The sequence below is a fragment of the Cnephaeus nilssonii genome (assembly GCF_951640355.1).
Source record: "Cnephaeus nilssonii genome assembly, chromosome: 5".
Classification (NCBI taxonomy): Eukaryota; Metazoa; Chordata; class Mammalia; order Chiroptera; family Vespertilionidae; genus Cnephaeus; species Cnephaeus nilssonii.
In genome coordinates, this window is record NC_137076.1 from 20628998 (window position 1) to 20655708 (window position 26711).

Consider the following 26711-nt stretch of genomic DNA (forward strand, 5'->3'; position numbering starts at 1 on the left):
TTAATTGGCTGACTTTATTTTATTTAAAAAAATATATTTTCATTGGTTTTGGATAGGAAGGAAGAGGGAGAGAGAGCTAGAAACATCAATGATGAGAGATAGTCACTGATCAGCTGCCTTCTGCATGCCCCCAACTGGGATTGAATTCACAACCCAGGAATGTGCTCTTCTTTTGTTTTCTTTAAATTTTTATTGTTTAAAGAATTACTATGTCTCCTTTTCCCCACATTGACCTCTCTCTGGCACTCCTACTCCCCAGCACATGCAGGGCGTGTGCTCTTGACTGAAACCCAACCTGGACCCTTCAATCCACTGGCCATCGGTCTATTCACTGAGCCAAACCAGGTAGGGCACTAATTGACTGACTTTAAAATAGAAAATGAGCCTAGATCATCCAGATGGAACTAAGGTAAACACAATGGTCCCCTAGATGCAAAAGGGGAGACAAGATGAAAATGTACACTATTGGTTTTATTTTGTTTTAAATATATTTTTATTGATTTCAGAGAAGAAGGGAGACTGAGAAAAAGAAAATAATGATGAGAGTGCATCATTGATTGGCTGCCTCCTGCAAGCCCCCTACTTGGAATTGAGCCTGTAACCCCAGATTGTGCCCTTGACTGGATTTGAACCCAGGACCCTTCAGTCCACAGGCTGATGCTCTATCTACTGAGCCAAACCAGCTAGGGCTACACTATTGGTTTTGATGAAGGAGGAAGGGCCCTGAGTGATGGAATGCAGGTGGTCAGAAATGCAAACTGGAATTGGGAAGAAAACAGATTCTCCCCTGAGCCTCTAGAAGGAACCCAGTCCTGCACACATCTTGATATGAGACTCATTTCAGGCTTCTGGCACCTAGGCCTGTATATGGTCACTTTCAACAAAGACTGCAGGAATATTTTACAGCAGCAATGGAAATCTAACGGAGTAATTTATTCAGTAAAATACGATTCATGGAACTGAGTTTAAGTCTCTCTATTCATTAGGTTCCTTGGTTAAGGGCATTTTACAATGGCATCCCACATGAAGTAAAGAAGAAATTTTTAAACTATTTGGAGATATTCCACCCCATTATCTGGAACAGTGAAGTCCTCATTACATTGAGGTAAACTGTTGTGAACTATGATGCCTTTGTGTCATTAAGACTTAAGGTACAATGTGTGGCCTTAATTTCTCTATCACTGAACTGTAAGAAGTATTGTTTCTCAGCACACTATACTCTTTGGCTAGAAGTTGGTCAGTCCTCAATTTATATTCACCCAGTGCATGGCAGAATTTCTCATTCAAAGTATGGAAAAATGACCACTGCAGGAAAAGGCTCAGTGTGGGACAGGAATTTCCACTAACTGTGCAATACAGAAAGTAAAAGAGTACAAAACGCCAAAATATATGCAGCCTCACGAGTGATGAAGGAGAACTATTTAGTATTCCTCTTTAGACTTATTAAATATTTTTCGTGTGAATACCACTGTGAGAGAAGAGACTGCAATGTATGTCTCACTAACTGCTGTTTCAAGCTACTCATATCTACACTCATTAGTCCGAATCTTTTCAAAGAACACAAAGCAATTTCAAATACACCTCATCTTAGAACTTTAATACAAACACTCTCACTTCACTGCATTGTCCTCCACTCCTAATACTCTATCTCCTTCTCCCTGAACAGCAAAGCTCCTCAATATGTTTTCATTTCACTACAGGCATTTTATGCATCTCATTCATTCTACAATGTCATCGAACTGGACTCCCATTCCCACCACACAATTGTCCACTATGGGCCATATATTGCAGATTCAAAGAGATACATACATATTAACATAGTAAGTAAATTGAGTATAAGTTAGTTACTTTACTTAACCAAGCATACAAACAGAGATAAAGGGTCTCTGGGCTGGGCTGCTTAGGGTCACAGTGACTCAGGTAAAAGCTGACATGTTCCATCCTTTCTGACCCTTTCCTGATGTACTTGCTGCATTACCAGACTCACCTGGATGGGTCTCGGAGAGGAAGGTCTCCGTGTGGAAGTCTGAATTGCTCCCTGGATGGTTGATGATGAGACTGAAACTCTGCCCCACACCAGACAGCAGAAAGGAGTGAAGCATCAGTTCCTCAGCCAGCTCAGGAATCAAAAGCCAAAACCATGACCTGTCCCCCAACATTTTACAAGCTGAGGACTGCACAGGGGAGATATTTACATCTCTCTCTATAACCTGCTCATCTGGCACATTTCCCTTGTGTCTTTTAAACATCTAAGCACATGATTTCCCTCTAGGCCTCTGGAATAAACAGATAGAAATTTTTCCTAATGATTCTCTGATCCCAAGAGACCAGTTAAAAATCAAGTGAGTTCAGTTTTTATGATGCCTTGTCTTGATCTTACATGCTTTCCAGAGATCTAACCTCTTACTACCTCATTCCAACACTGATTGACCATTTTCTTCAATGTCTGAGATTATGGAGCCCATCAGGACCAGGTCCCTGTGATCCCCAAGCACTGATCTGTGGTGGGGACACAGCCCTGATGTCTCTAGAGAATTGCTCTTCTCCTCGCCAACAAAAGGACTGAGTTCCTTTGATATGGAATGCTGGGCTTCACACTCTTTGGCTTCCTGACACACTTGTCAAAATAATAAGGAATTTTGTACTCATTTCACAAGTGAAGAGCTGTCATTTAGTACCTCATTGTAAAATATTTGTTAAGTATTAGATACATTTTGAAAGTTTTATGCCATTTATTCTGAGCTTAGTACCTTATAGAGTTTGCCTGATTTAATTTTTCAAAATGCCATTCCCATTACAAAAATTGCGTTTGAAGGAGTTTATTGATTAGCTCAAAGTTATGAACTAAATAAGGGATGGGCCTTGATTGGAATCTGTCAGGTTTCTTCCAATTTTCAAACTTTGGGTCAGTGGTTCTCTACCTGAGATGATTTTGCCCCTGGAAATATTTGGCAATGCCTGGAGGAAAGTTGCTCAACACCTATAATACCCTACACCAATAATTATGCTGCCCTAATTGCCAGCATGAGAAGGTGAGAAAATCTAATGTAGACCAGCACTTCTCCAACTTCAATGTGCATATAAGTTACCAGGATTATAGTTCAAATGCAGGTTTTGGTGGGCCCAGAGATTCTTTGAATCAAACAAGTTCCCAAGTGCTGTTGATGCTGTAGGTGCTGGTCTGTGGACCACACTTTGAGTAGAAGGGTGTGGCTGTGTTAGAGTCAGGTGTAGGTTGTTCAAGGTTTTTAGAACTAAAAATCATTTTGCATGTAATTTTGAATGCATAGTGTATTCACTTATTCTAGAAGCTGTTATAAATTCATTGTTCAACTATTTTTATAAGGATTTATAAATGACATCATATGATAGTCTTCTGAAAAAAATACCTTTTTTGATTTTTTTATACAAGGGCTCTCGTGTGACACCATGGAATACATTATTGAAAAGATTTTCATAGTAGGCAGAGCTTCCAAAGATATCCACATCATAATCCCCAGAAACTTGTAATATGTTACTTTTCATTGCAAGATAAGATTAGAGTAGCAGATTGAATAGTTGGGCTAATCAGCTGACTTTAATATAAGATTGGCCATAATAATGTAGGTGGGGACTAATGAAAGCATTGTGGTTCTAACATTGGGAAGAGGAAGAAAGAATTGTTGGAATCAGAGGGAGACTAAAAGATGCTACACAGCTGGCTTTAAAGATGGAGAAAGGGCCATGTGGCATGAGAAACTGGAGTAGGAGAGGAAATGGATTCTCCCCTGGAGACTCCAGAAGTAAAACACTCCTACAGACATCTTTTTAAAAATTACTATTTTATTCTATTTTTTATTTTTTATCTTTATTGTTGAAAGTATTTCAGATTTCTGCCAATTCCTCCATTGTCTCCTCCACTTCACTACTGCCCCCATCCTGGCCTTCACCACACTAATGTCTGTGTCCATGGATTATTCATATCCTATGATATAATAAAAGGGTAATATGCAAATTGACCCTAACGATGGAATGACCAGAAAGACCACTCAGCAAGTCACTATAAGGCTCACTGATCAACTCTCGGCCACTTTCCCCATCCTGCAGGCTCTCATTGCCCAATGGCTAATGGGGAACCAGGGGTGGGTGGCAGCAGGAGGTGGGGCTGACAAGCGGGCGGAACAGCTGACCTGTTGTTCCCTTCCCCCGTCTGGCAGGCTCAGATCGCCCGATGGTGAATGGGAACTGGGGGTGTGTGGTGGGGGACATGGGTGGCGCCAGGGCATGGCCCCTGCCCTGCTGGTTGCCCCTCACACAGAGGGCGACCCGTGGTGGGGGTGAGGCCAGCCAGCGGGTGGGAATGGCTGACCTCTTGGTCCCTCCCCTGGTCCATCAAGGTCCGATCACCTGATGGCAAACAGGGAACCAGGGGTAGGTAGCAGTTGGGGGCAGCACCAACTGCAGGCAGCCCGGGAAGATGGCTCTGATTGCAGGCCAGGCCTAGCTTCCGTACCAAGAGTAATATGCAAATTAACCATCACTCCACTATATAACCCACGCCCACCAGCCAAGCCACTCCCACCAGCAAATCAGGGTGAGTATGCAAATTACCCCCAACCAAGATGGCTACCAGAAGGCAGGCTTGGGTTTCCCCGGCAACAGAGGAAGCCAAGCTTTTCACACACTCTGGCGGGCCCAGGCCTCCACTCAAGGGTACAAAGTTTCAATTATAGAAGATACATCAATCCCAAGAGAAATGGCTGCCAGCCACGGATCGAGCAGGAGGCTTGGCTCCACTCCAGGCTACAAAGTTTCAATTGTAGAAGGTAAATAAGTTCCAGATACCAGGGCCTCTGCTTGGGTCGCCAGGGGGCGTGGCCGGCCTGCAAACCACCACAGGCCCCTCGCCCAGGCTGCCCCACGCCCCAAGGGAACCCCACCCTGATCCAGGACACCCTTCAGGGTAAACCAGCTGGTCCCCACCCGTGCACCAGGCCTCTATCCTATCTAATAAAAGAGTAATATGCAGATTGACCATCACTCCAACACACAAGATGGCTGCCCCCATGTGGTCAAAGATCCTGCCCCCATGTGGACACAAGATGGCCACCACAAGATGGCCAGCAGGGGAGGGTAGTTGGGAGGGACTAGGCCTGCAAGGGAAGGCAGTTGAGAGGGACCAAGCCTGCAAGGGAGGGCAGTTGGAGGCGATCAACCCTGCAGAGGAGGGCAGTTAGGGGTGACCAGGTCAGCAGAGGAGGGAAGTTGGGGGCAAACAGGCTGGCAGGGGACCAGTTAGACATCAATCAGGCTGGCATGGCAGTGGTTAGGGGGTGATCAGGCTGGCAGGCAGAAGCGGTTAGGGGAAATTAGGAAGGCAGGCAGGTGAGCAGTTGGGAGCCAGCAGTCCTGGATTGTGAGAGGGATGTCCGACTGCCTGTTTAGGCCTGATCCCAGTGGGATCAGGCCTAAACAGGCAGTCGGACATCCCTTGAGGGGTCCCAGATTGGAGAGGGTGCAAGCTGGGCTGAGGGACACCCTTCTGCCCCCGTGCACGAATTTCATACACCGGGCCTCTAGTATATAATAAAATCCTAAGCAATCATTAAAGTGGAATGATCAGGACGACTGGTCGCTATGATGTGCACTGACCACCAGGGGGCAGATGCTCAATGCAGGAAGCCTGGCTCATGGCTGAGGATCAAATCAGTGGTGTTGGGAGCCTCTCCCGCCTCCGCAACAGTGCTAAGCATCAGGGAGCAGGTGGGTGATAAGGAGCAAGGGGTCTTGGACTGTGAGAAGGCACAGGCCAGGCTGTGGTTCCCTGCCTTTCCACCCACCCCCCACTCCCCAGTGCACAATTTTCATGCTCCGGGCCTCTAGTATGCATATAAGCATATAAGTTCTTTGGTTATTCTCTGCATGCCCCTCCTCCCCCCTTTTCTGTGGGATGCATTAGTCTGTTCTATGCTTCCATGCCTCTGGACCTATTGTTTTGGTTGGTTTATTTTGCTTATTAGATTCCACAAATAAGTGAGATCATGTGATACTTGTTTTTCTCTGACTGGCTTATTTCACTTAGCACAATACTCTCCATGTCCTTTCATGCTGTCTCAAAGGGTAAGAGATCCTTCTTTTTAAAAACTGCATAGTATTCCACAGCTTTTTTATCCACTCATCTACTAATGGTTACATGGTTTGTTTCCAGATCTTAACTGTTGTAATTAATGCTGCTATGAACATCAGGGTGGCATATACCCTTTCTGATTGGTATTTCTGTTTTCTTAGGATATATTCCTATAATGGAGATTATTGGGTCAAATGGAAATTCCATTTTTAGTTTTTTGAGGAAACTTCATACTGTTCTCCACAGTGGCTGCACCAATTCTGCATTCCCACCAGCAGTGCAGGAGGGTTCCTTTTTCTCCGCATCCTCACCAGCACTAGTCATTTGTTGATTTGCTGATGATAGCCAGGTGTGACAGGTGTGAGATGGTACTTATTGTTGTTTTGATTTGCATCACTCAGATGATTAGTGACTTTGAGCATGTTTTCATATGTCTCTCGGCGTTCTGTATGTCTTCTTTTGAAAAGTGTCTATTTAGGTCCTTTGCCCATTTTTTGATTGGTTTGTTTATCTTCCTTTTGTTAAGTTGTATGAGTTCTCTATAAATTTTCGAGATTAAACCCTTATTGAAGATAACATTGGCAAATATGTTCTCCAATGCAGTGGGCTTCCTTGTTGTTTTGTTGATGGTGCAGAAGCTTTTTATTTTGATGTAGTCCCATTTGTTTATTTTCTTCTTAGTTTCCATGGCCCTAGATATTGCTCAACAAATGTCCGCTATTTTGCTGCCTATAGCTTCTTCTTAGATCTTTATGGTTTCCCATCTTACGTTTAAGTACTTTATTCATTTTGAGTTTATTTTTGTCTATGGTGTAAGTTGGTGGTCTAGTTTCATTTTTTTTGCATGTATCTCTCCAATTTTCCCAACACTATTTATTGAAGAGACTGTCTTGACTCCATTGTATGCTCTTGACTCCTTTGTCAAATATTAATTGAGCATAATGGCTTGTGTCGATTTCTGGGATCTCTGTTCTGTTCCATTGGTCTATGTGTCTGTTCTTGTGCCAGTACCAGGCTGTTTTGAGAACAGTGGCTTTGTAATAGAGCCTGATACATGGTATTGAAATTCCTTCTACTTTGTTCTTCTTTCTAAAGATTGTTGTGGCTATTCAGGGTCATTTTTTAATTCCAGGTGAATTTTTGGAAAGTTGGTTCTAGGTCTTTCAAATATGCCATTGGTATTTTAATGGGGATTGCATTGAATCTGTAGATTGCTTTGGGTAGTATGGACATTTTAATGATGCTGATTCTACCAATCCATGAACACGGTATGTTTTTCCATCTGTTTATGTCTTCCTCTATCTCTTTTTTCAGTGTCCTGTGGTTTTCCGTGTATAGGTCTTTTACCTCCTTAGTTAAGTTTATTCCTAGATATCTTAATTTTTTTGATGTGATGGTAAATGGGATTGCTTTTTAAATCTCTCTTTCTTTAAGTTTACTATTGGTGTATAGAAATGCCATAGATTTTTGGGTGTTAATTTTGTATCCTGGTACATTGCCGAATTCATTTATTAAGTCTAATAATCTTTTGATAGAGTCTTTAGGGTTTTCTATGTACAGTATCATGTCATCTGTGAATAAGGACAGTTTTACTTCTTCTTTTCCAATTTGGGTGCCTTTTATTTATTCTTCTTGTCTAATTGCAATGGCTTGTACTTCCAGTACTATGTCGAACAGGAGTGGTGAGAGTGGGCATCCCTGCATGTTCCTGTTCTTAGGGGAAATGGTTTTAGTTTTTGCCTATTGGGTATAATATTGGCTGTAGATTTGTCATATGAGGCTTTTATTATGTTGAGTTAATATCCCTCTATTCCCACTTTGCTGAGAGTTTTTATCAGGAAAGGGTGTTGGATTTTGTCAAATGCCTTTTCTGCATCAATTGATATGATTATGTGATTTTTGTCTCTCAATTTATTTTTGTGATGTATCATGTTTATTGATTTTCAGATATTGTACCATCCTTTCATCCTTGGAATAAATCCCACTTGGTCATTGTATACGATCTTTCTAATGTAATGCTGGATTTGATTTGCTAGAATTTTGTTGAGGATTTTAGCATCTATGTTCATCAAGGATATTGGCCTGTAGTTCTCTTTCTTTGTGGTGTCTTTATCTGGTTTTGGAATTAGGGTAATGCTAGCTTCATAGAAAGAACTTGGAAGTGTGCTTTCTTCTTGAATTTTTTTGGAATAGATAGGTTTTAGTTCTTCTTTGAATGTTGGTAACACTCCCGTATGAAGCCATCTGGACTATGGTTTTATTTACTGGATTTTTTTTTTTTACTACTGTTTTAATTTCATTAGTAATTATTGGTCTTTCAGGTTTTTGGATTCTTCCTGATTGAGTTTTGGAATCTTTTTTCTAGGAATATGTCAATTTTGTCAAAGTTGTCCAGTTTTTTTGGAGTAGAATTTTTCATATTATTATTTTACAATTCTTTGTATGTCTGTGGGGTCGGCTGTTACTTTACCTCTTTCATTTCTGATTTTGTTTTTTGGGTCTTCTCCCTTTGTTTCTTGGTGAGCCTGGCTAGAGGTTCATCAATCTTGTTTATCCTTTGTAAGAACCAAATCTTGGTTTCATTGATTTTTTTTGTATTGTTTTTTTGGTCTCTATGTCATTTATTCCTGCTCTGATCTTTATTAAATCCTTGCTTCTGCTTACTCTGGGGTTTTCTGGCTGCTGTCTTTCTACTTCTTTAAGTTGGAGGGTTAGATAACTTATTACCATTTTTTTTGAGTTAGGCCTGTAGAGCTATGAACTTCCACTCAGGACTGTTTTCACTGTGTCCCATAGATTTTGGATTGTTGTGTTTTCATTGTTGTTCATTTTAAGGTTGTTTTTAATTTCTTCTTTGATCTCTTTGGTAACTCAATCATTGTTTAATAGCATGTTATTCAGCCTCCAAGTGTTTGAATTTTTGTAATTTTTTTTATTGTAGTTGATTTCTAATATTATGCCACTGTGGTCTGAGAAGATGCTTGATATGATTTCAATCTTCTTGAATTTGGAGAGACTTTGCTTGTGACCCTATATGTGGTCTATCTTTGAAAATGTCCCATATGCACTTGAGAAGAATGTATATTCTGTAGCTTTGGGGTGAAATGTTGTGAAGATGTCAATTAAGTCCATCTGATCTAGTGAGTCATTTAGGATTGCTGTTTCCTTGCTGTTTTTTCCCCTAGAGGATTTATCCAGTGATATCAGTGGGATATTACATTCCCGTACTATGATTGAATTGTTGTCTATCTCACCCTTGATTTCTCCAAGAAGTTTTTTTTTAATGTATTTGGGTACCCCTGTATTGGGTGCATATATGTTTACCAGAGTTCTATCTTTTTGTTGTATTGATCCCTTTGGTGTTATGAAGTGGCCTTCCTTATCTCTTGTTATGGCCTTCACTTTGAGGTCTATTTTGTCAGATATAAGTATTGATACCGCAGCTATTTTTTCATTTCCATTTGCATGAAAGATATTTTCCCATCTCTTCTCTATTAGTCTGTGTGCTCCCCTTGTTCTGAGGTGGTCTCCTGTAGATGGCATATATATATGGGTCATGTTTTCTTATCCATTCAGCAACTCGATGTCTTTTGATTGGAGCATTCAGTACATTTACGTTCAAGGTTATTATTAATAGGTACTTGTTTGTAACCATTTTTATTTTTTGTGCCTGTGTTCCTTCTTCCCTTTTTCTTCCTTCCTTCCTTCCTTCCTTCCTTCCTTCCTTCCTTCCTTCCTTCCTTTCTTTCTTTCTTTCTTTCTTTCTTTCTTTCTTTCTTTCTTTCTTTCTTTCTTTCTTTCTTTTTTTTTTTTTTTTCAACAGTCCCTTTAGCATTTCTTGAATTGCTGGCTTGGTAGTGATAAACTCCCTTAGGCTTTTTTTTTTGTCTGTGAAGCTCCTGATTTCCCCTTCAACTTTGAAGGGGATATAGTATTCCCCTTGCTGGATATAGTATTCTTGGACTCAGTCCCCTGCCCTGAATCACTTTGTATACTTCCTTCTATTCCTTTCTAGCCTGATGTGTTTCTGTTGAGAAATCATTTGAAAATCTAATGGGAGATCCCTTGTAGGTAACTCTCTGTTTTTCTCTTGCAGTCTTTAAGTTTCTCTCTTTGTCATTAAAGTTTGCCATTGTAATTATGATGTGTCTTGGTGTGTTTTTGGGTTCATTTTGATGAGACTCTCTGTGATTTGTGACTTTCTTCTTCCCTAAATTAAGGAAGTTTTCTGACATTATTTCTTCAAGTAAGTTTTTTAACCCTTGCTCTTCTTCTTGTCATTCTCTCATCCCTATTATACATATGTTGCTTCATTTCATGTTGTCCCAAAGCTCCCTTTAGCTCTCCTCCTGCCTTTTAATTTTTTTCTTCAATTGCAATTCAGATTGGATGTGTTTTACTGCCTTGTCTTCTAATTCATTTATTCGGTCCTCCACTTATTTTAATCTACTGTTGAAACCTTCCACAGTGGTTTTTATTGTAGTTATATCACTCTTTATTTCCTCTTGATTCATACATTAGTTGTTGATTTTCTCATCCATCCAGTTTATGAACTGTATGACACTTATTCTCAATTCTTTTTCTGAAAAATTGCATGCTTCCGTTTCATTTAGTTCCTTTTATGGAGATTCATCCTTTTCTTTCCTTTGGGGGTTGTTTCTTTGTCTCCCCATTTTTGCTCTCACTGAAAGATCTAGGTGTCGAGTCACACTGGGCCTGTGACTGCAGCAGCGGCCTTGGTGGTAGGTCACAGGGTCACCAGCCCATGGTCGATGCATCGGACTTAGTGGGGATTTGTGCAGTTGCGGTGCTCGGGGTTGCTGTGTAAGGCTTGGCTGTTTGCACGCACTGTCACGGCGCCCGGATCTAAAACGTCTGGCTGAAGTGAGAGGAGCATGTTCCAAAACTCACAGGATCCGGCAGTCAAGGAGGTTGGAGTCTTGTGTTTGTGGGTCCACAGATGAGGCAGCAGATCCCTGGCCAGAGTGGCTGTAGGGTCCCGGGTGGTGTCTGAGGGCACCCTGCATGGAGGTGAGGCTGGGCTCCCAGTCACAGCATCTCTCCCCTTCAAGATGGCGTGGCCTCTGTGGCAGAGCTGGCTGCCCTGGGAGAGATTGCAACAGTAGCAGAGACTGCCCGGCTAGGGGAGCCTGGTCCACCACCCCCCCAAAGTCCTGGGGAATCTAACTGCCCTTCACGCACACATACATACACCCCACACATCCATGCACTCCCATTTTGCTCCCTCATTCACTCACACGCTCTCCCTCACTGCCGTCCTGCCAGCCACCATCTTCCTTCCACAATACTATTGTTAAAGAGAAAACCACCGGCCCAAAATGGCATCACTCCAGTTAAAAACCCATGATGCTAAATCTAGATTTCATACTGGATTTAATGGAAGTTTCAACATCTCTCAAAAGCTTAATTTTAATCAATCAGCCTTTAATTTTCTGGTCAAGGACCTGTAAGGTAGTCTGTCACATGGCCCTCCCCATCCCCCACAGAAAGAAGAGGGAATCTGTATGATAGAAATCCTTCCTCCTGTCTTCCCCCAAATAAAAGATGTCTTGGCCCCCAAATAATCCTACTCCCCCCCCCCGTTTTTAATAGCTCCTTTGTCCCTCCCTCTTTTCTAAAAACGTTCTTTTTTGTACATCCCCTCTGAGTTCCCCTTAATTTGCCAGATAGGAACTTTTATCTCTCCCTTAAAAAATTTAAACTTTGAGGTTTGCCAATAATAAGAATTATCATCAGAGATAACATTTTATGACCTACTAGTGACCCGGTGGTTGAAATTCGTGCACTTGGTGGGGTCCCTCAGCCCAGCCTGCACCCTCTCCCAGTCAGGGAGCCCTCGGGGGATGTCCAACATCCTTAGCACTGCTGTGGAGGTGGCAGAGGCTCCTGCCACTGCTGCTGCGTTAGCCAGCTGTGAGCCCAGCTTCTGGCTGAGAGGCTCTCCCCCTGTGGGAGCACACTGACCACCAGGGGGCAGCTCCTGCTCTGAGTGTCTTCCCCTGGTGATCAGTGTGTGTCATAATGATAGGTCGTTCTGCCATTCAGTCAATTTGCATATTAGCCTTTTATAATATAGGATACCTAGGACAGGGCAAATTTCTAATTACTGAACATCTTTCTTCTTATTGTCTTACAATGTCCTTCCTCCCTTCTGTAGCTCCAGTTGCTTTACCTCATCTTTAGCTCATAATGTCATATAAATGGTACGTCACTGTCTCTGTCTCTGAACCTCTCATGTATGTTTCCAAGTTGATTCCTCTGGGAGATAGATATTTGATAATCAAGTTTTGCCAGTAAATATGGTAGTTATGATTGTTTCCTATAAATCTCATTCTCTGATAATGATGCAACAAGATAGGAATGCCTGGGCACTTGCCTGGTTTCTACTACTTTCTCCTGAGACCAGAGTCAATATTGTGACTAGATGGACCCTTGTGGTCCTTATTGTATTTGCCACAATTGGACCCTCATCTAAATAAGACAATAAAACCTGAAAATTATGTATGAAATACAGTAGCATGTTTATATCACAAGTATCCGACTAAGCTTTTTTTCCGACATCCAACTCAGATAATCATATTGCCAAATGTATGACACTGCTACTACGTAAGCACTCATGTTGCCACCCCCCACGAAGTTCCCCTATAATGTTAATTTGATTTGGAACTTGAAATATATGCAATTTCATTTTTAACTAGCGGCCCGCTGCATGAATTCATGCACGGGTGGGTTCCCTCAGCCTGGCTGGCGATTAGTGCTGATCGGGGGTGGCTGGTCAGTCAGGTGGTGGGACTGTGGGAGGTTGGCTGTCTGGTTGTCATAGGGAAGCTCCTGTGTTGAGCATCTGCCCCCCGGGGGCAGTGCACTTCACAGTGACCAGTTGTTCAGTCGTTTGGTCTTTCGGTCGTTCGGTTGTTCAGTTGCTTAGGCATTTATATATTTAGATTAGAAGAAATTTCAATACAAGCAAAGGAAGAAGTTCACATCAAACAATGGATATATCTAGTTAGCAAAGTTTATTTGGAATTAAACACAGAATTTTTGTGATTTTTACACAAGATTAATATATTACAAAATTCCTCTCGTAGAAAGCTAGATAACTGACCTTATAGGTGAACTCGCTTTTCCTTCCCCTGCTCTAATTCCAACTCTTATGTTTTAAAGGGAAAGTAAACCCGCAAAACCTTAGCCATCCTGTCTTGGACCCTAATACAGGCAGAGCCCTTCAGTCAAAGTCCATTTCCTATCTCTCTGTCTGTCTGTCTGTCTGTCTCTCTCTTTCACACAACACACACACACACACACACACACACACACACACACACACTTTCCTGTGTGGAATTTGGGCATGCTGGACCTGTGAGTAATAAAAATTACATTTTCATTGTTCCATGATGCTTGTTGCAATTGTAATAAGGACCGTAAGGATCCATCTGGTCACAATATTGACTCTGATCTGAGGAACAAGTAGTAGGACCTAAGCCAGTGCCCACACATTCCTATCCTATTCTATCACTATCAATAGATGGAGACTTATAGGGAACAACCATAAAGTCTACAGTATCAGGAAGATCAGTTAAGGTACTGATGTACAAAGAATGAGGTACACATGGTGAACACAAGAATAAATTAGTTACAATGATACATGTCATTTGAGAAGAAATTATTGTTAAGACATCAATGTTGCTAGTGAAGGAAATGAAAACTTCCAAATATTTCTGATCAAGGTTGGGAAAAACGTTGTGAAGGTCAAAAAGACAAAGTGGACTACTGTCCATATAACAGACAAAGCAGAAAGCTTACTAAAATGGTTACTTAAATTGCATAGAAGAATTGAAACAAACAAAGGAAATTCAAGAACAGAATATAAAGAACAAGTCTGAAACTACAATCTGATGAAAGAATCTCAATTTCTGGTTTTGAGTCTTGGAGCACTTTTTCTACCTCTGGATGATTGTCCCTTTTGTACCTGCCATCCCATAGAATCTTCTCAGGGCCCTCTTTATGTCTTTGTTCCTGAGACTGTAGATGAAGGGGTTCAGCATGGGTGTGACCACGGCATACATCACTGAGGCTGCTGCACTTGAGTGTGAGCTGTGGGTAGCAGCAGAGCTGAGGTACACTCCTAGGACTGTACCATAAAATAAAGAGACAGCTGAGAGGTGAGATGCACAGGTAGAAAATGCTTTATACTTCCCCTGAGCTGATGGGATTGCACATATGGAGGACACTATCTTAGAGTAAGAGTAAAGGATCCCAGCTAGGGGAACACCACCCAATAGTGCACTTACAAAGTACATCACCATGTTATTAAGAAAGGTGTCAGAACAGGCAAGTTGGACGACCTGTTTGAGTTCACAAAAATAGTGGGCGATCTCAAAGTCTGTACAGAAGGACAGCTGCAATACCATTACGCTTTGTAACAGGGAATTCAGGCCACTAATGATCCAGGACACCAGAACCAGCAGTCCACAGAGCCGGGGGTTCATGATGACCATGTAGTGCAGAGGGTGGCAGATGGCTACAAAGCGGTCATAGGCCATCACAGTCAAGAGGATGTCATCCAACCCTGCAAATAGTAGGAAAAAATACATCTGTGTGATGCAGCCTGCATAGGTGATGGATTTGCTCTGGGTCTGGATGTTCACCAGCATCTTTGGGACGGTGGTGGAGGTGACACAGATGTCTACCAAGGACAGCTTGGAGAGGAAGAAGTACATGGGTGTGTGGAGGTGGGAGTCAGAGCTGACAGCCAGGATGATGAGCAGGTTTCCCAACACAGTGATCAGGTACATGGAGAGGAAAAGCCCAAATATGAGGGGCTGCAGTTCTGGTTCCTCTGAAAATCCCAGAAGAAGAAATTCTGAAATTGGGGTATCATTGCCTCGTCTCATGTGGTGTAGGTGACTAGTAGGAAAGAAAAAATAGCATGATCAATTTTTAAACAAATGGCTATTACTAACAGATGAAATGCTACATTTATTATTTGCAGTAATCAACATCTATTTTTTTCAACATATCATCTCCTTTAAGACACACATCCCAACCCATGACATCTCTGATAAGGAATTTCTGTTCTCCTCAAACCTTTTCCCTTAGGCAGTGATGGATTACACAGGTTTTTGTTTGTTTGTTTGTTTTAAAATCCTTATTATTGAGAGTATTACAGATGTCCACCTTTTTCAACCCCATTACCCCCTTTACCCAGTTTCCACCCCACTGCTGGCCTTCACCATGCTACTGGCTGTGTGCATAGGTAATGCATATATGCGTACAAGTTCTTTGGTTAATGTCTTCCCTACTCTCCCCCTTCCCTCTGAGACTCCTTAATCTGTTCCATGTTTCCAGGCCTCTGGTTCTATTTTATTCATCAGTTTATTTTGTTCATTAGATTCCTTGTTCTTTTACCTTGATTTTTAGTTTCAATTATTGATACATATGTTTTCATTGCCATTCTATTGTTCATATTGTTTTTATGATTCAAGGATTTATTAAGTCATACATGCAAAACATACTGTTAACTGCATTAGCAAAAGATCAATGTAAAAACACTCCACAAGTCTGCAAATGTCAATTTAAAAAATGTTGTTCTAGTGGTTGAAAGGTCCAATTTTGTGTTCTTGCCAGTGGGTAAGCTGTACAGAATGTCGTTAGCACAAGCACCAGGTCACAACCTCCCACCCAAAGGAACATGGTTAGGCAGAGCACAGGAAGCGTGACCACACAGGGAGGCGGAGGGGCCAGCAGCGGCCAAGGTACAGTGCTGGGATCTGGCAAGACAGTGGTCGTAAGAAGGCTTGTAGTTTAAGAATATCTAAAATACTTAAAAAACGATAGAGATGCAACACGTGATTTTTACACCTAGTTACTAGAAAACTAAGGAAAGCACTTATTAGCTTTGAATGAAAGAACGTGAAAACAGGAATGCACTTTACTAATATACAAAAAAACTAATGCATTATCAAGAAAGATTTTATACAAGGAGGCATATTGCTCATTGAGAAGGGGGTCTATAAGAAAAGCACTAAGTTAGCAACTATGGGAATGACCAGTTCCAAGATGAATTAAATGCCCAATTGTGGGAGGGATTACAGGTTTAAGAAAAAGGAAAATCTTAAGAAAACACTTACTGATTAATACCAACTTTCACCATGGACTTCATTTGACAGAAACTAGCTTTTCAAATCTTACCCATGACACTTTTATTCCGTTTGTTACGCATACAATGTAGTGTAAATTAATCTCCACTTCATATTTTGTCAAATATTATCTTCATCCTTTGATCACATCAAGTGTTCCCCACACTCCACCCCAGTGTGCCCGCCTGAGCAGAATACTTCATCAGAGGAACACACGAGGAAGTGTTCTGTTCACGATCTCAGCGAAAGCTAACATATGAATTGTTTAAAATCAATTCATATTTATACTACGAAATAAAGACCAATCCAAAGAGTTGAGTTGATGTACAGTACAATGTTAGGTAAGGACCTGGGTTGATAAATTATGAAAGGCAACGTTTAGTAAAGAAGGCTGCGTGTGAAACTCATTAGTAAGTGTCTGCCTTCCCTAATGTCAGAGGCTAGTCTTCTGCAAGACAAAGGCCTTTAAACAGTTTAGTGCTTAGTGCTCTTAGCACAACAATGCAACTTAGTTCACAAGGAATTTTGGCAACTCTTATCTGAGCAAGAAAGGGGCTTTTGAAAAATAAGGCTTCATGAAAGCTTGTCATTTTAGGGCTAAATTTTAATAGAATGTGAAAGTTTGAATCCTTACACTTATTTGTTTAAATAAAACATAAAAATTACTGATTGGTTCAAAATGGTTTTAGGGAAAAGCTAATTTGTAACAAAAACTTGGCGTTGAGTACGAAGGCTCCATCGTTTTTTGAGCAAAGCATACAAAGGTTCGCAGGGGCCAGGGCCGAGGGGAGAGGCCCAGACGTTTACAACAGCAGGCATTTTCCCTTCCTCTTGTTGACGGGCGGCGGGCAGAGAATGGCTGGAATAGCTTCCTCTAACACAGTCTTGAGGCCTCGCTGTGTGAGCGCTGAGCACTCCAGGTATTTTACAGCATCTGATCTCCTTGGCCATGGCTAAGCCCTGCAGGTAGGTGTTGGGTGTCAGCTTCTTCTCCTTCAGTTTCTCAATCCTGTCTTTATCATCCCTAAATCAAGCTTGGTCCCCACCAGGATGATGGGAGTGTTGGGATAATGGTGTCAAACTTCAGGGTACCACTTTGCACGAACATTCTCAAATGATGCAGGACTCACAAGAGAGAAGCAAATTAAGAATACATCTGTCTGCGGATGGGAGAGGGGACGTAATCTGTCATCATCTTCTTGTCCAGCAGTATCCCATAAGCCCAGATTCCACGGTTTTCCATCTACCATAACATCGGCAGAATAGTTGTCAAAGACAGTGGGGGTATATTCTCCAGGAAATGCATTGGTAGTATAACTGATCAGTAGGCAAGTTTTACTTACCTACAGCTCCGTCTCCCACCACCACACAATTGAAGGCCTGTATCTGGGCCGCTGGGGGAGGGGAGGGGCGGGGGGCGAGCCAAGGCAGTGGCGGCCTGGGGATGAGGAGGGAAGCAGCTGGCTTGGCTCGCGGCTGGTGGGCGGGCTCCAGGGCGTGGGGTGCCGGGGCCGCTGTCCACGGCCGCCTCGCCCTCCTCCAACAGGAAGCTGAAGCCCAGCAGTGGCCACCACCCAAAGCTGGGGAAAACTGCAGAGACTATTGTTCATATTTTTTATCTTTTTCTCCTCCTCCTCCTCCTCCTCCTCCTCCTCCTCCTCCTCCTCCTCCTCCTCCTCTTCCTCCTTCAAGAATATCCTTCAATATTTCATGTAATATTGGTTTGGTGGTGATGAACTCCTTTAGCTTTTTCTTGTATGTAAACCACTTTATATGACCTTTAATTCTAAATGGCAGCTGGGCTAGATAGAGTATTCTTGGTTCTAGGTCCTTGATATTCATCATTTTGAATATTTCTTACCTCTCCCTTCTGACCTGCAAGTTTTCTGTTTAGAAATCAGCTGAGAGTCGTATGGGTGCTCCCTTATAGGTAACTAACTGCTTTTCTCTTACTACTTTTAAGACTTTCTCTTTGTCTATTTCTAAAAAATATACTTGTATTGATTTCAGAGAGATGGGAGAAGGGGAGAGAGATAGACACATCAATGATGAGAGAGGATCATTGATCGGCTGCCTCCTGCACACCCCTTACTGGGGATTGAGCCAGCCACACAGGAATGTGTCCTTGAGCGGAATTGAACCCGGGACCCTCCAGTCTCGGGTCGATGCTCTATTCACTGAGCCAAACCAGTTAGGACTGCAGCCTAATAATTGTTAATATCCTCACCTGATGGTGAAGATTGCAGTATCCATCGGCCTATTATGATGGACAGATAATCAATATACTGTACGTAGAGAGCTTGGTATACTTCCTTCTTGTTGGTAAATGAATGGTTGCCACTGTGATGAGATGAGGCTAATTATTTGTTTTTACCTCTCAAATGTCTTTATTGCTTCCCAACACCTAGGTCTCCAATCCACAGACATATTTCAGTTTCCTGTCATCTCTCCCATCTAACAGGTGGGCACCCCTCTAGCCAAATGCACACATTGACAGAGAGAACTTTAATGCTGATCATTGAACTCTCTGATTTAAAGTCCTCCCCTAGTGACTCCTTACTGGACATAGAAGCCCAAATTCTGTAGCTTCAGCTCAAGTGTCTGTGAACTTTCAGCCAGCTCCACCCTCACAGAGCCCTGGCCTCCTCACACTGCTCTCCTAAACATTGAACTTGACTCCTGCTTCATCTGACACCACAGCTTCAGGGCTCAGACCCTTTATGGGGTGCTTTCCTCTGCTTGGGGTCTCCCCACTGGTCTTTTTGGAATTTTTCACCCCCTCTCCATCCTCTAAACTCGAACTCCTCTTTCAGCGAGACTGGATCCTCTCCTTCGTGAACCTTTTCTTTTTCTAACATTAGCACAGGAAAAGGTCACTTTCTCATGCTCTTAATCTAAGTGTTAGGGCACCCATGGTGAGATTCTTATTTAATCTCATGTCTTTGTTCCTTGCTAGACTGTGAGTACCTGAGGCATATAGCATGTTATACAAACTCATTCCCCCCTTCAGATTTAGTTTAGTGTGGCGGAATAAACATGTATTCTATGACAGGATTCTATGAAGCTGGGTGTGGAGGACAAGCTTGAGGAGTGTTCTCCATATTCTGAGATCAGGAGTCATTAGGGTGCCAGATTACAGTTGTAAGAATGAAATAGAATGGAATCAAGGAGGCACAAAAGAAAGTGTTAGAGTGTGTCATACACAGTGAGGGAAAATACATAATCATTCATGGTTACCTTTGTTCTCTTGTGTGTGTGTGTGTGTGTGTGTGTGTGTGTGTGTGTGCGCGTGCGTGAGCGCTCACGCAACAACTTTGGGTCACAATGTAAAAGGCATGTCTTCTTTTGGGAAACAGTGAAACAAATCTGGAATTTAACACAATAAATGTATGGACAGCTTAAAAAGCCATTTCCTGATAACGAGGGAAAAATAACAGTGAATAGCCCAGCAGAGAGCCAGGTACAGAGAGAAGAGGGGGACAGCGTGGGTGCTGAAGTTACCTGGGACTCAAGGGACCATTCTGACTGGAACTTCACTGCTTCAGGGGCCTCACCACAGCGTCCTCCCCAGCCTCTGATCTAATTGTGATTCCAGCACCTATGCCATGTTTATTAGATCACCCTGGTGTTTATATGGCTCAATAGCATCTTTCCTTTGCTATTTTTGGCTTTGAGTTTAGATCTCTTTGTGACACAACTGATGGGTGGGCACTAGTCTGGTTCTGTTCCTTGTCAACCTACAAATAATCCCGGACATTCTTTATAAAATCCTGCTTATGCCACAACTATTGATCCCCTTTCTTCACATTTTACCCCTGAGAATATGATATCATAGCACACTTATTTCATTATACTGGGCCTTCTTTGCATAATGTGAGGTCAAATGAGCAGGGAGCTCACTGACTTTGTTCATTTATGTAGATTTATAAATGTGTGCTTTTATATGGAAAAAATGTTAAGGTATGGAATATTCATAATATAAAAATGGCAGGGAAAATAAACATGGTTGAATATTGTGTATTCAAATATTGTCATTAATAAAATTGGAAGAAAATTGTAAAACAAAAGAAAAGCCAAATACTCCCCCCACCGCCTCCACAGAACTTTAATCACATCAATATAAGCCTCCAATTCCAGATATATGGGCAAGGGTGTGCAAATAAAAATACAAAAAAATACTTTTAAAAGGCAGTCGTGTAAGCAGTGTCTAGAGTTATAATTTTTACCTATATAAACATAACTAGATTATGCTTAGACAATGGATAGAAAAGATCATTAATTGAATGCAAAAGAATGTTTTTGCCAAGGTGAAAGATGTAGAACTGTTTATGTTTAAAAATAATGGGAGAAGACACAATATGACAGACTGATGGAATTGACCACACAAAATGAATACATTTTCATCCATTCCCCTAAATCCATCTATACATATATAAAGCGATTCTATGCCAAACAGCAATGTTTTTAGGAGAAAACTAATTTAGCATACTAAATGTATTAACTATGTATTCGCCTACCTAACAAACAGATATGGCAGTCTCTCAGCTCTGAGCTGGCCTGGTTAGGCTCTCAGGTTACCTCAGGGAGAAATTCTGGGATGCATTCCTTGAATCTTCCCACAGCATCTGCTGTACTCTATGACTCACCTGGTTGATTCTCTGAAAGGTAGGGCTCCTTGTAGAAGTCTGAATTGCTCCCTGGATGGTTAATGTGGGAAGCTCTGTTCTCAGACAAAAGAGCAGGAAGGAGTCAGGCACTAGTCTCAGAGTCAGACTTGAGACTCCAAAAGAAACAAATATGTTCTGTTCCAGCCTAACGCTGCACAGGTTGCGAGTCTGCTGCAGAGGAGATATTACTCCTCTTTTATCTGCTCATTAGATACCTGTTGGCATTGTTGCTCCCACCTCTGAGCACCAGGTTCCCCTGTGGGACACACTGGTCTGAACAGAATGGAAAATATTCCTGCCGATTCTCTGTTCCCAGGGAACCAGCTTAGACTTTAAATGAATCTTGTTTTTGTTACTCCTTCTCCATGATCCTCTTGAGGTCTCATCTCCCAGCACCTTACCCAACTTTGAATTAAATTTTCTCTAAAGTCCAAGACTGGCTTGGCTAGGAACCTTGGATTTTCAAAGCACTGAATTGTTGTGAGGCACAAGCCATTATATCTCCAGAGAATTGCAATTTCTCTCTTTAACAAGGGAGGGAACTGTGTGACTTTGATGTAAAGCTTTGTGTACCACCCTCCTTGGCTTCATGACACATTTGCCAAATCAATGAGAAATTTCGTAATTATATCAGAAGATAAGAGCTGCTATTTAGTCCCACATTATAAGATCTTTGTTAATTATGAGACATAATTTTATAATTTTATGCTGTACAATCTGAGTTTAGTACGTTATATGCATTATTTGATTTAAAATTTATAAAAGTTCTTTCTCTGAAATGATAAAATTATGACCTTCATTCTCCATTGCACTAGTGGGCTTGAGGAAGTTTAGTGACCAAGCCAACATTATAATCAGAGTAAGGTGTTGATTAGAATCTGTCATGATACTTTCAGTTCTCAGACTGTGGTTCCCAAAGAGGGAAAATCTGAAGGTAGGCTGCTAAATACTTGCAATACCCAACACACATAATTATGTCATATTTAGAAGGTAAAAATTCCTAGTCTAGACGAGCTCTTTTCCAATTTCACAGTGCATATTATTGACTAAACAATATTATTCACTGGGTGTTTCATCACCAAAAGGACTTATTCAGGAAAAAGAAAGTATTGCAACCCATGCATGTAGACATGACAAGCCACATGCACACTCTGTCCTGTGTGCCAAGATGGAGGGGTCCTTATGGAGGGAAAGGAAGAGGGAAGGGGAAGTTAGAACCATGGAGTTTTATCAACATAGAGTTCTTCCTGTAGGGCTCTCCCGATTACATACAGTGTGAGAAATTCCATTAGTGCTAGCACTTCCCATAGCCCCTCCTGACTGGTTATGTTTCCTTAAATTGCTGTTAGTCTTTATCAATATGAATCACCCACGATTGTAGTTCAAGTACAGATGCTGATTCAGCAGGTGCTGGTGGGCCTGGGGCATCTGCATTTCTCAAAAGTCCCAGGAAAATGCTGGTTTTGAGGTCCTGGTCTGAGGACCACTCTTTGAGGAGCAAGTTTTGGCCCTGTTGTAGAGTAAGGGGCAAGTAGTTGTAGGCCATCTTCACCAAAATTGTGTTTGCTTAAGATTTTGAATGAGAGATATACAGTCATGCACTGCTTAACGAACAGGGATATGTTCTGAGAAATGCATCCATAGGCGATTTTGTCATCTAGGGCACATCAGAAAATGCACTTACACAAACCTAGATGGAAACCTAGGAAAATTAAGTAATCCTGAAAATATCACCTTAGCCACCATCATTAGCTGAAGACAGAAAATGGTGTTGAGGGAGGGGAGTTAGATATAGGTGGTTACCAGGAAAAGCTCCCTAAACAGGGTCAGATTTAAGTAATTGTATTTTGCGTTGATATGAGTTCCTAGAAATATGGTCACCGACTCCCCATTCCTAGTACAGGCTCAGACAGCACACTCCTTTGTGGGCTGTGAGCTCAGACAGGATGGCAAGGGGGGCTGGGAGCAAGGGGCTTGTGCAGTCCCCTAGGCTGATGCAGATTGGAGGGGAGTGTTTGCCCCAGGAAGGATGGCACTGGTCCCGATGTGGCTTCTTCTGCAAATATTTGGTTGTAAGACTTCTGCTCAGCTGTTTTCAGTGGGATCTTCAGGTTGATGGTTGTATAATTTAGTTGTGATTCCAAGTCCTGTCTGGGAGGAGGAGAGAGCAAGTTCTACCAGCTCTGCCGCCATCTTCCTCAACAATTCTACTTTAAATCTTTGTGTTTACATTTGTACTTTCTTTTAATTTCATTTTAATTTAACTATTTGTTCTTTTATCTTCCATTAGCTCCAATTTTTTTCAAGTTCTCTTTCAACATGGAAGATGAAAATTTTATCGAGTCTATGTTGGACATATATGTGTGTGTGTTTATTAGAAAGAAATTCAGATAAAATGTACACACGTACACATACATATACTTCTTACCTGTCAAGGAGTTCTTAGACTCACCAAATATTTCTAAATATTTTATTTATTAACAAAATTGACTGAATTAGGTTTATCACCTCACATCATCACCAGAAATAAGGAAGCAGAGGATCAGGGTAATTACTGGTATTCTTAATTTCTGTATGGCTCCTTTAATTCAAAAAAGTTTGCATTTTAAATATGTTCAGTTTATTTCATTCATTAATTCCAATAAGTTATTTAAAATAAAAACAATTAGTTAGAACCAAAAAATGAATTCAGTAACATTGTGGGATACAAAATGAATTTACAGAAATCTGTGGTGTCTAATAATAAACTGTGAGAGAAATTAAGAAAATAATCCACTTACAACTGCATCAAAAAGAATAAAATACTAGGAGTAAACATAACCTAGGAAGTGAAAGACCTGTACACTGAAAACTATAACATATTGCTGAATGTTATTGAACAAGATGCAAAAATGGAAACGTATGCTCTGGCCACTGATTGGAAGAATTAATATTGGCACCACTCATGCTAAAAGTCCAGGATGCCAAACCCAGATTTAATACTGGGTTTAATGGAAGTTTCTATATTATTGTAGGTATTCTGGACACTGAGTTGAATAAGATAAGAAAACTAGGAGATTATTTATAAATCCTAGTAGTATAGTACTAGTGTAAATACCTGACATTAAACTTTAAAAAAAATATATATATTTTATTGATTTTTTACAGAGAGGAAGGGAGAGGGATAGAGAGTTAGAAACATCGATGAGAGAGAAACTTTGATCAGCTGCCTCCTGCACACCCCCTACTGGGGATGTGCCCACAACCAAGGTACATGCCCTTGACCGGAATCGAACATGGGACCTCTCAGACCGCAGGCTGAAGCTCTATACACTGAGCCAAACCTGTTAGGGCCTGACATTAAGCTTTTGATGCATGAGGCATCTGTTTCAAAGACATCTATCACAAATAATCCTATTGCCAGCTTTTTGACAAGGCTACTAGAGAAGCACTCTGGTATCCCCACCCAACTCAACCTATTCTCTCTCTCTCTCTCTCTCTCTCTCTCTCTCTCTCTGTCTCTCTCTGTCTCTCTTCTTCCTCCCTTCCCCCATTCTGAGACCTTCTGATGTGGCCCTTAGGATGCTGTGTATCATCCAGGATCTGTGAGTAATAAACCTTGTGATTTAATAGATCCCTCATGATTGTTGCAATTTTAATAAGGACCATAAGAGCCCGTCCATCCAAACATTGACTGTGGTCTGAGGAACAAGTAGCAGGGCCCAAGGCCAGTGCCCAGGCATTTTCACCGTATAGCATTACCATCCATAAGCTGAGACTGATAAGGAACAACGATAAAGTCAACATTATCAGAAAGAGCAGTTAAAGTACTGATGTATAAAGAATGAGAATCAGCCCAGGCTGGTTTGGCTCAGTGGATATAGCGTTGGCCTGTGGACTGAAGGGTCCCAGGTTTGATTCTTGTCCAGGACACATGCCTGGGTTGTGAGATCAATCCTCAGTAGGGGGCGTGCAGGAGGCAGCCAATCAATGATTCTCTCTCATCATTAATGTTTCTCTCTCTCTCCTTCTCCCTTCCTCTCTGAAATAAAAAATATATTTTAATAAAAATATATTTAAAAAAAAGAGTGAGAAACATAAAAGTTAAAATTGAGGTGTCAGATTTTCCTGGAATGAAATTATATAAATAGTGTGAGTAACCAAGCAAAATTTTTCCAACGTGAATAATACAACTTATGACTATTCTATCTGTAAAATAAGAACAACTTCCTTACAATGATGTATGTTATTTGAGAATAAGTTAATCTTCAGAAATCCATTTTGTCAATGAAATAAACTGGAATTTGCATTCTGATCAAGGCTGAAAAAAGCTATGTTAGGTGAGAACACAGGAGAAAGGGAAAAACTGTCTGTATAATAGACGTAGTAGAAAATATAATAAAATGGTTACTTAAGTTGTATAGAGAAGTTGAACTCAAATAAATGGAAATTTCGGGAAATAAATAAAACAAGTTGTACAAACACAATCTGATTAAAGGATCTTAATTTCTGGTTTTCAGTCTTGAAGCCATGAAATCAAGTGCACTTTGTCAGACTCAGCACAGCTGTTCTTTTATGGCTGCCATCCCCAAAAATTGTTTCAGGGCCCCTTTTATGTCCTTGTTCCTGAGACTGTAGATGAAGGGGTTCAGCATGGGTGTGACCAGAGTGTACAGCACTGAGGCTGCTGCAGTTGAGTGTGAGCTTTGGGTAGCAGCAGAGCTGAGATACACTCCTAGGCTCGTACCATAAAATAAGGAGACAGCTGAGAGGTGAGACGCACAGGTAGAAAAGGCCTTATACTTCCCTTGAGCTGATGGGATTGCACGTATGGAGGACACTATCTTAGAGTAAGAGTAAAGGATCCCAGCTAGGGGACCACCACCCAGTAGCACAGCTACAAAATACATCACCATGTTATTAAGAAAGGTGTTGGAACAGGCAAGTTGGGTCATTTGGTTGAGTTCACAGAAAAAGTGGGGGATTTCCAAGTCTGTACAGAAGGTTAGTCGTAACACCATTAAGCTTTCTAACAAGGAATGCAGGGCACTTGTGATCCAGGACACCAGAACCAGCAGTCCACAGAGCCGGGGTTTCATGATGACTGTGTAGTGCAGGGGGTGACAGATGGCCACAAACCGGTCATAGGCCATCACAGTCAAGATAAAGTTGTCCAAGCCAGCAAAAACTATGAAAAAATACATCTGGGTGATGCAGTCTTCATAGGTGATGACTTTGTTCTGTGTCTGAATGTTCCATAGCATCTTTGGGACGGTGGTGGAAGTGACACAGATGTCTACCAAGGACAGGTTGGAGAGGAAGAAGTACATGGGTGTGTGGAGGTGGGAGTCTGAGCTGACGGCCAGGATGATGAGCAGGTTTCCCAACACAGTGATCAGGTACATGGAGAGGAAAAGCCCAAATATGAGGGGCTGCAGTGCTGGTTCCTCTGAAAATCCCAGGAGAAGAAATTCTGACACTCCTGTAAGATTCCCTGGTTCCATGAGGTGGGGGTAACTTCCAAGAAAGAAGAAAGGAGCATGAGGACTTTTCATACACTCTAGTGTTATTCACGTGGCTCTAATGCTATAGTGCATCTCCTGAAGTCAGGAAATTAGTTTCAGTATTTTTGTCTGGATTTGGTTCCATCTAGGACAGTGGTTCTCAACCTTTTTAATGCCGCCACCCTTTAATACAGTTCCTCAGGTTGTGGTGACCCTCAACCATAAAATTATTTTCATTGCTACTTCATAACTGTAATTTTGCTACTGTTATGAATCGTAATGTAAATATCTGTGT

At 41.6% G+C, this 26711-nt stretch overlaps 2 protein-coding genes and 1 pseudogene across 3 annotated transcripts; all 3 read right to left on the reverse strand.

Moving 5' to 3' along the window:
- Nucleotides 1-14067: 14067 nt before the first annotated feature.
- LOC307099289 (olfactory receptor 7A10-like) lies at nt 14068-15021 on the reverse strand (the record flags this gene model as incomplete). The annotated part of the gene is made up of 1 exon (XM_079770636.1): nt 14068-15021. One exon carries the CDS (start codon nt 15019-15021, stop codon nt 14068-14070), a length of 954 nt encoding a protein of 317 aa, XP_079626762.1.
- Nucleotides 15022-17069: 2048 nt separating this feature from the next.
- LOC307100469 (ras-related C3 botulinum toxin substrate 1-like) lies at nt 17070-22479 on the reverse strand (annotated as a pseudogene). The gene is made up of 2 exons: nt 22303-22479; nt 17070-17609 (listed from the first exon to the last, which is right to left on the reverse strand). The product of its transcript is annotated as a ras-related C3 botulinum toxin substrate 1-like (transcript).
- Nucleotides 22480-25468: 2989 nt separating this feature from the next.
- On the reverse strand, nt 25469-26416 carry LOC307100470 (olfactory receptor 7A5-like; the record flags this gene model as incomplete). The annotated part of the gene is made up of 1 exon (XM_079772932.1): nt 25469-26416. One exon carries the CDS (start codon nt 26414-26416, stop codon nt 25469-25471), a length of 948 nt encoding a protein of 315 aa, XP_079629058.1.
- Nucleotides 26417-26711: the final 295 nt, after the last annotated feature.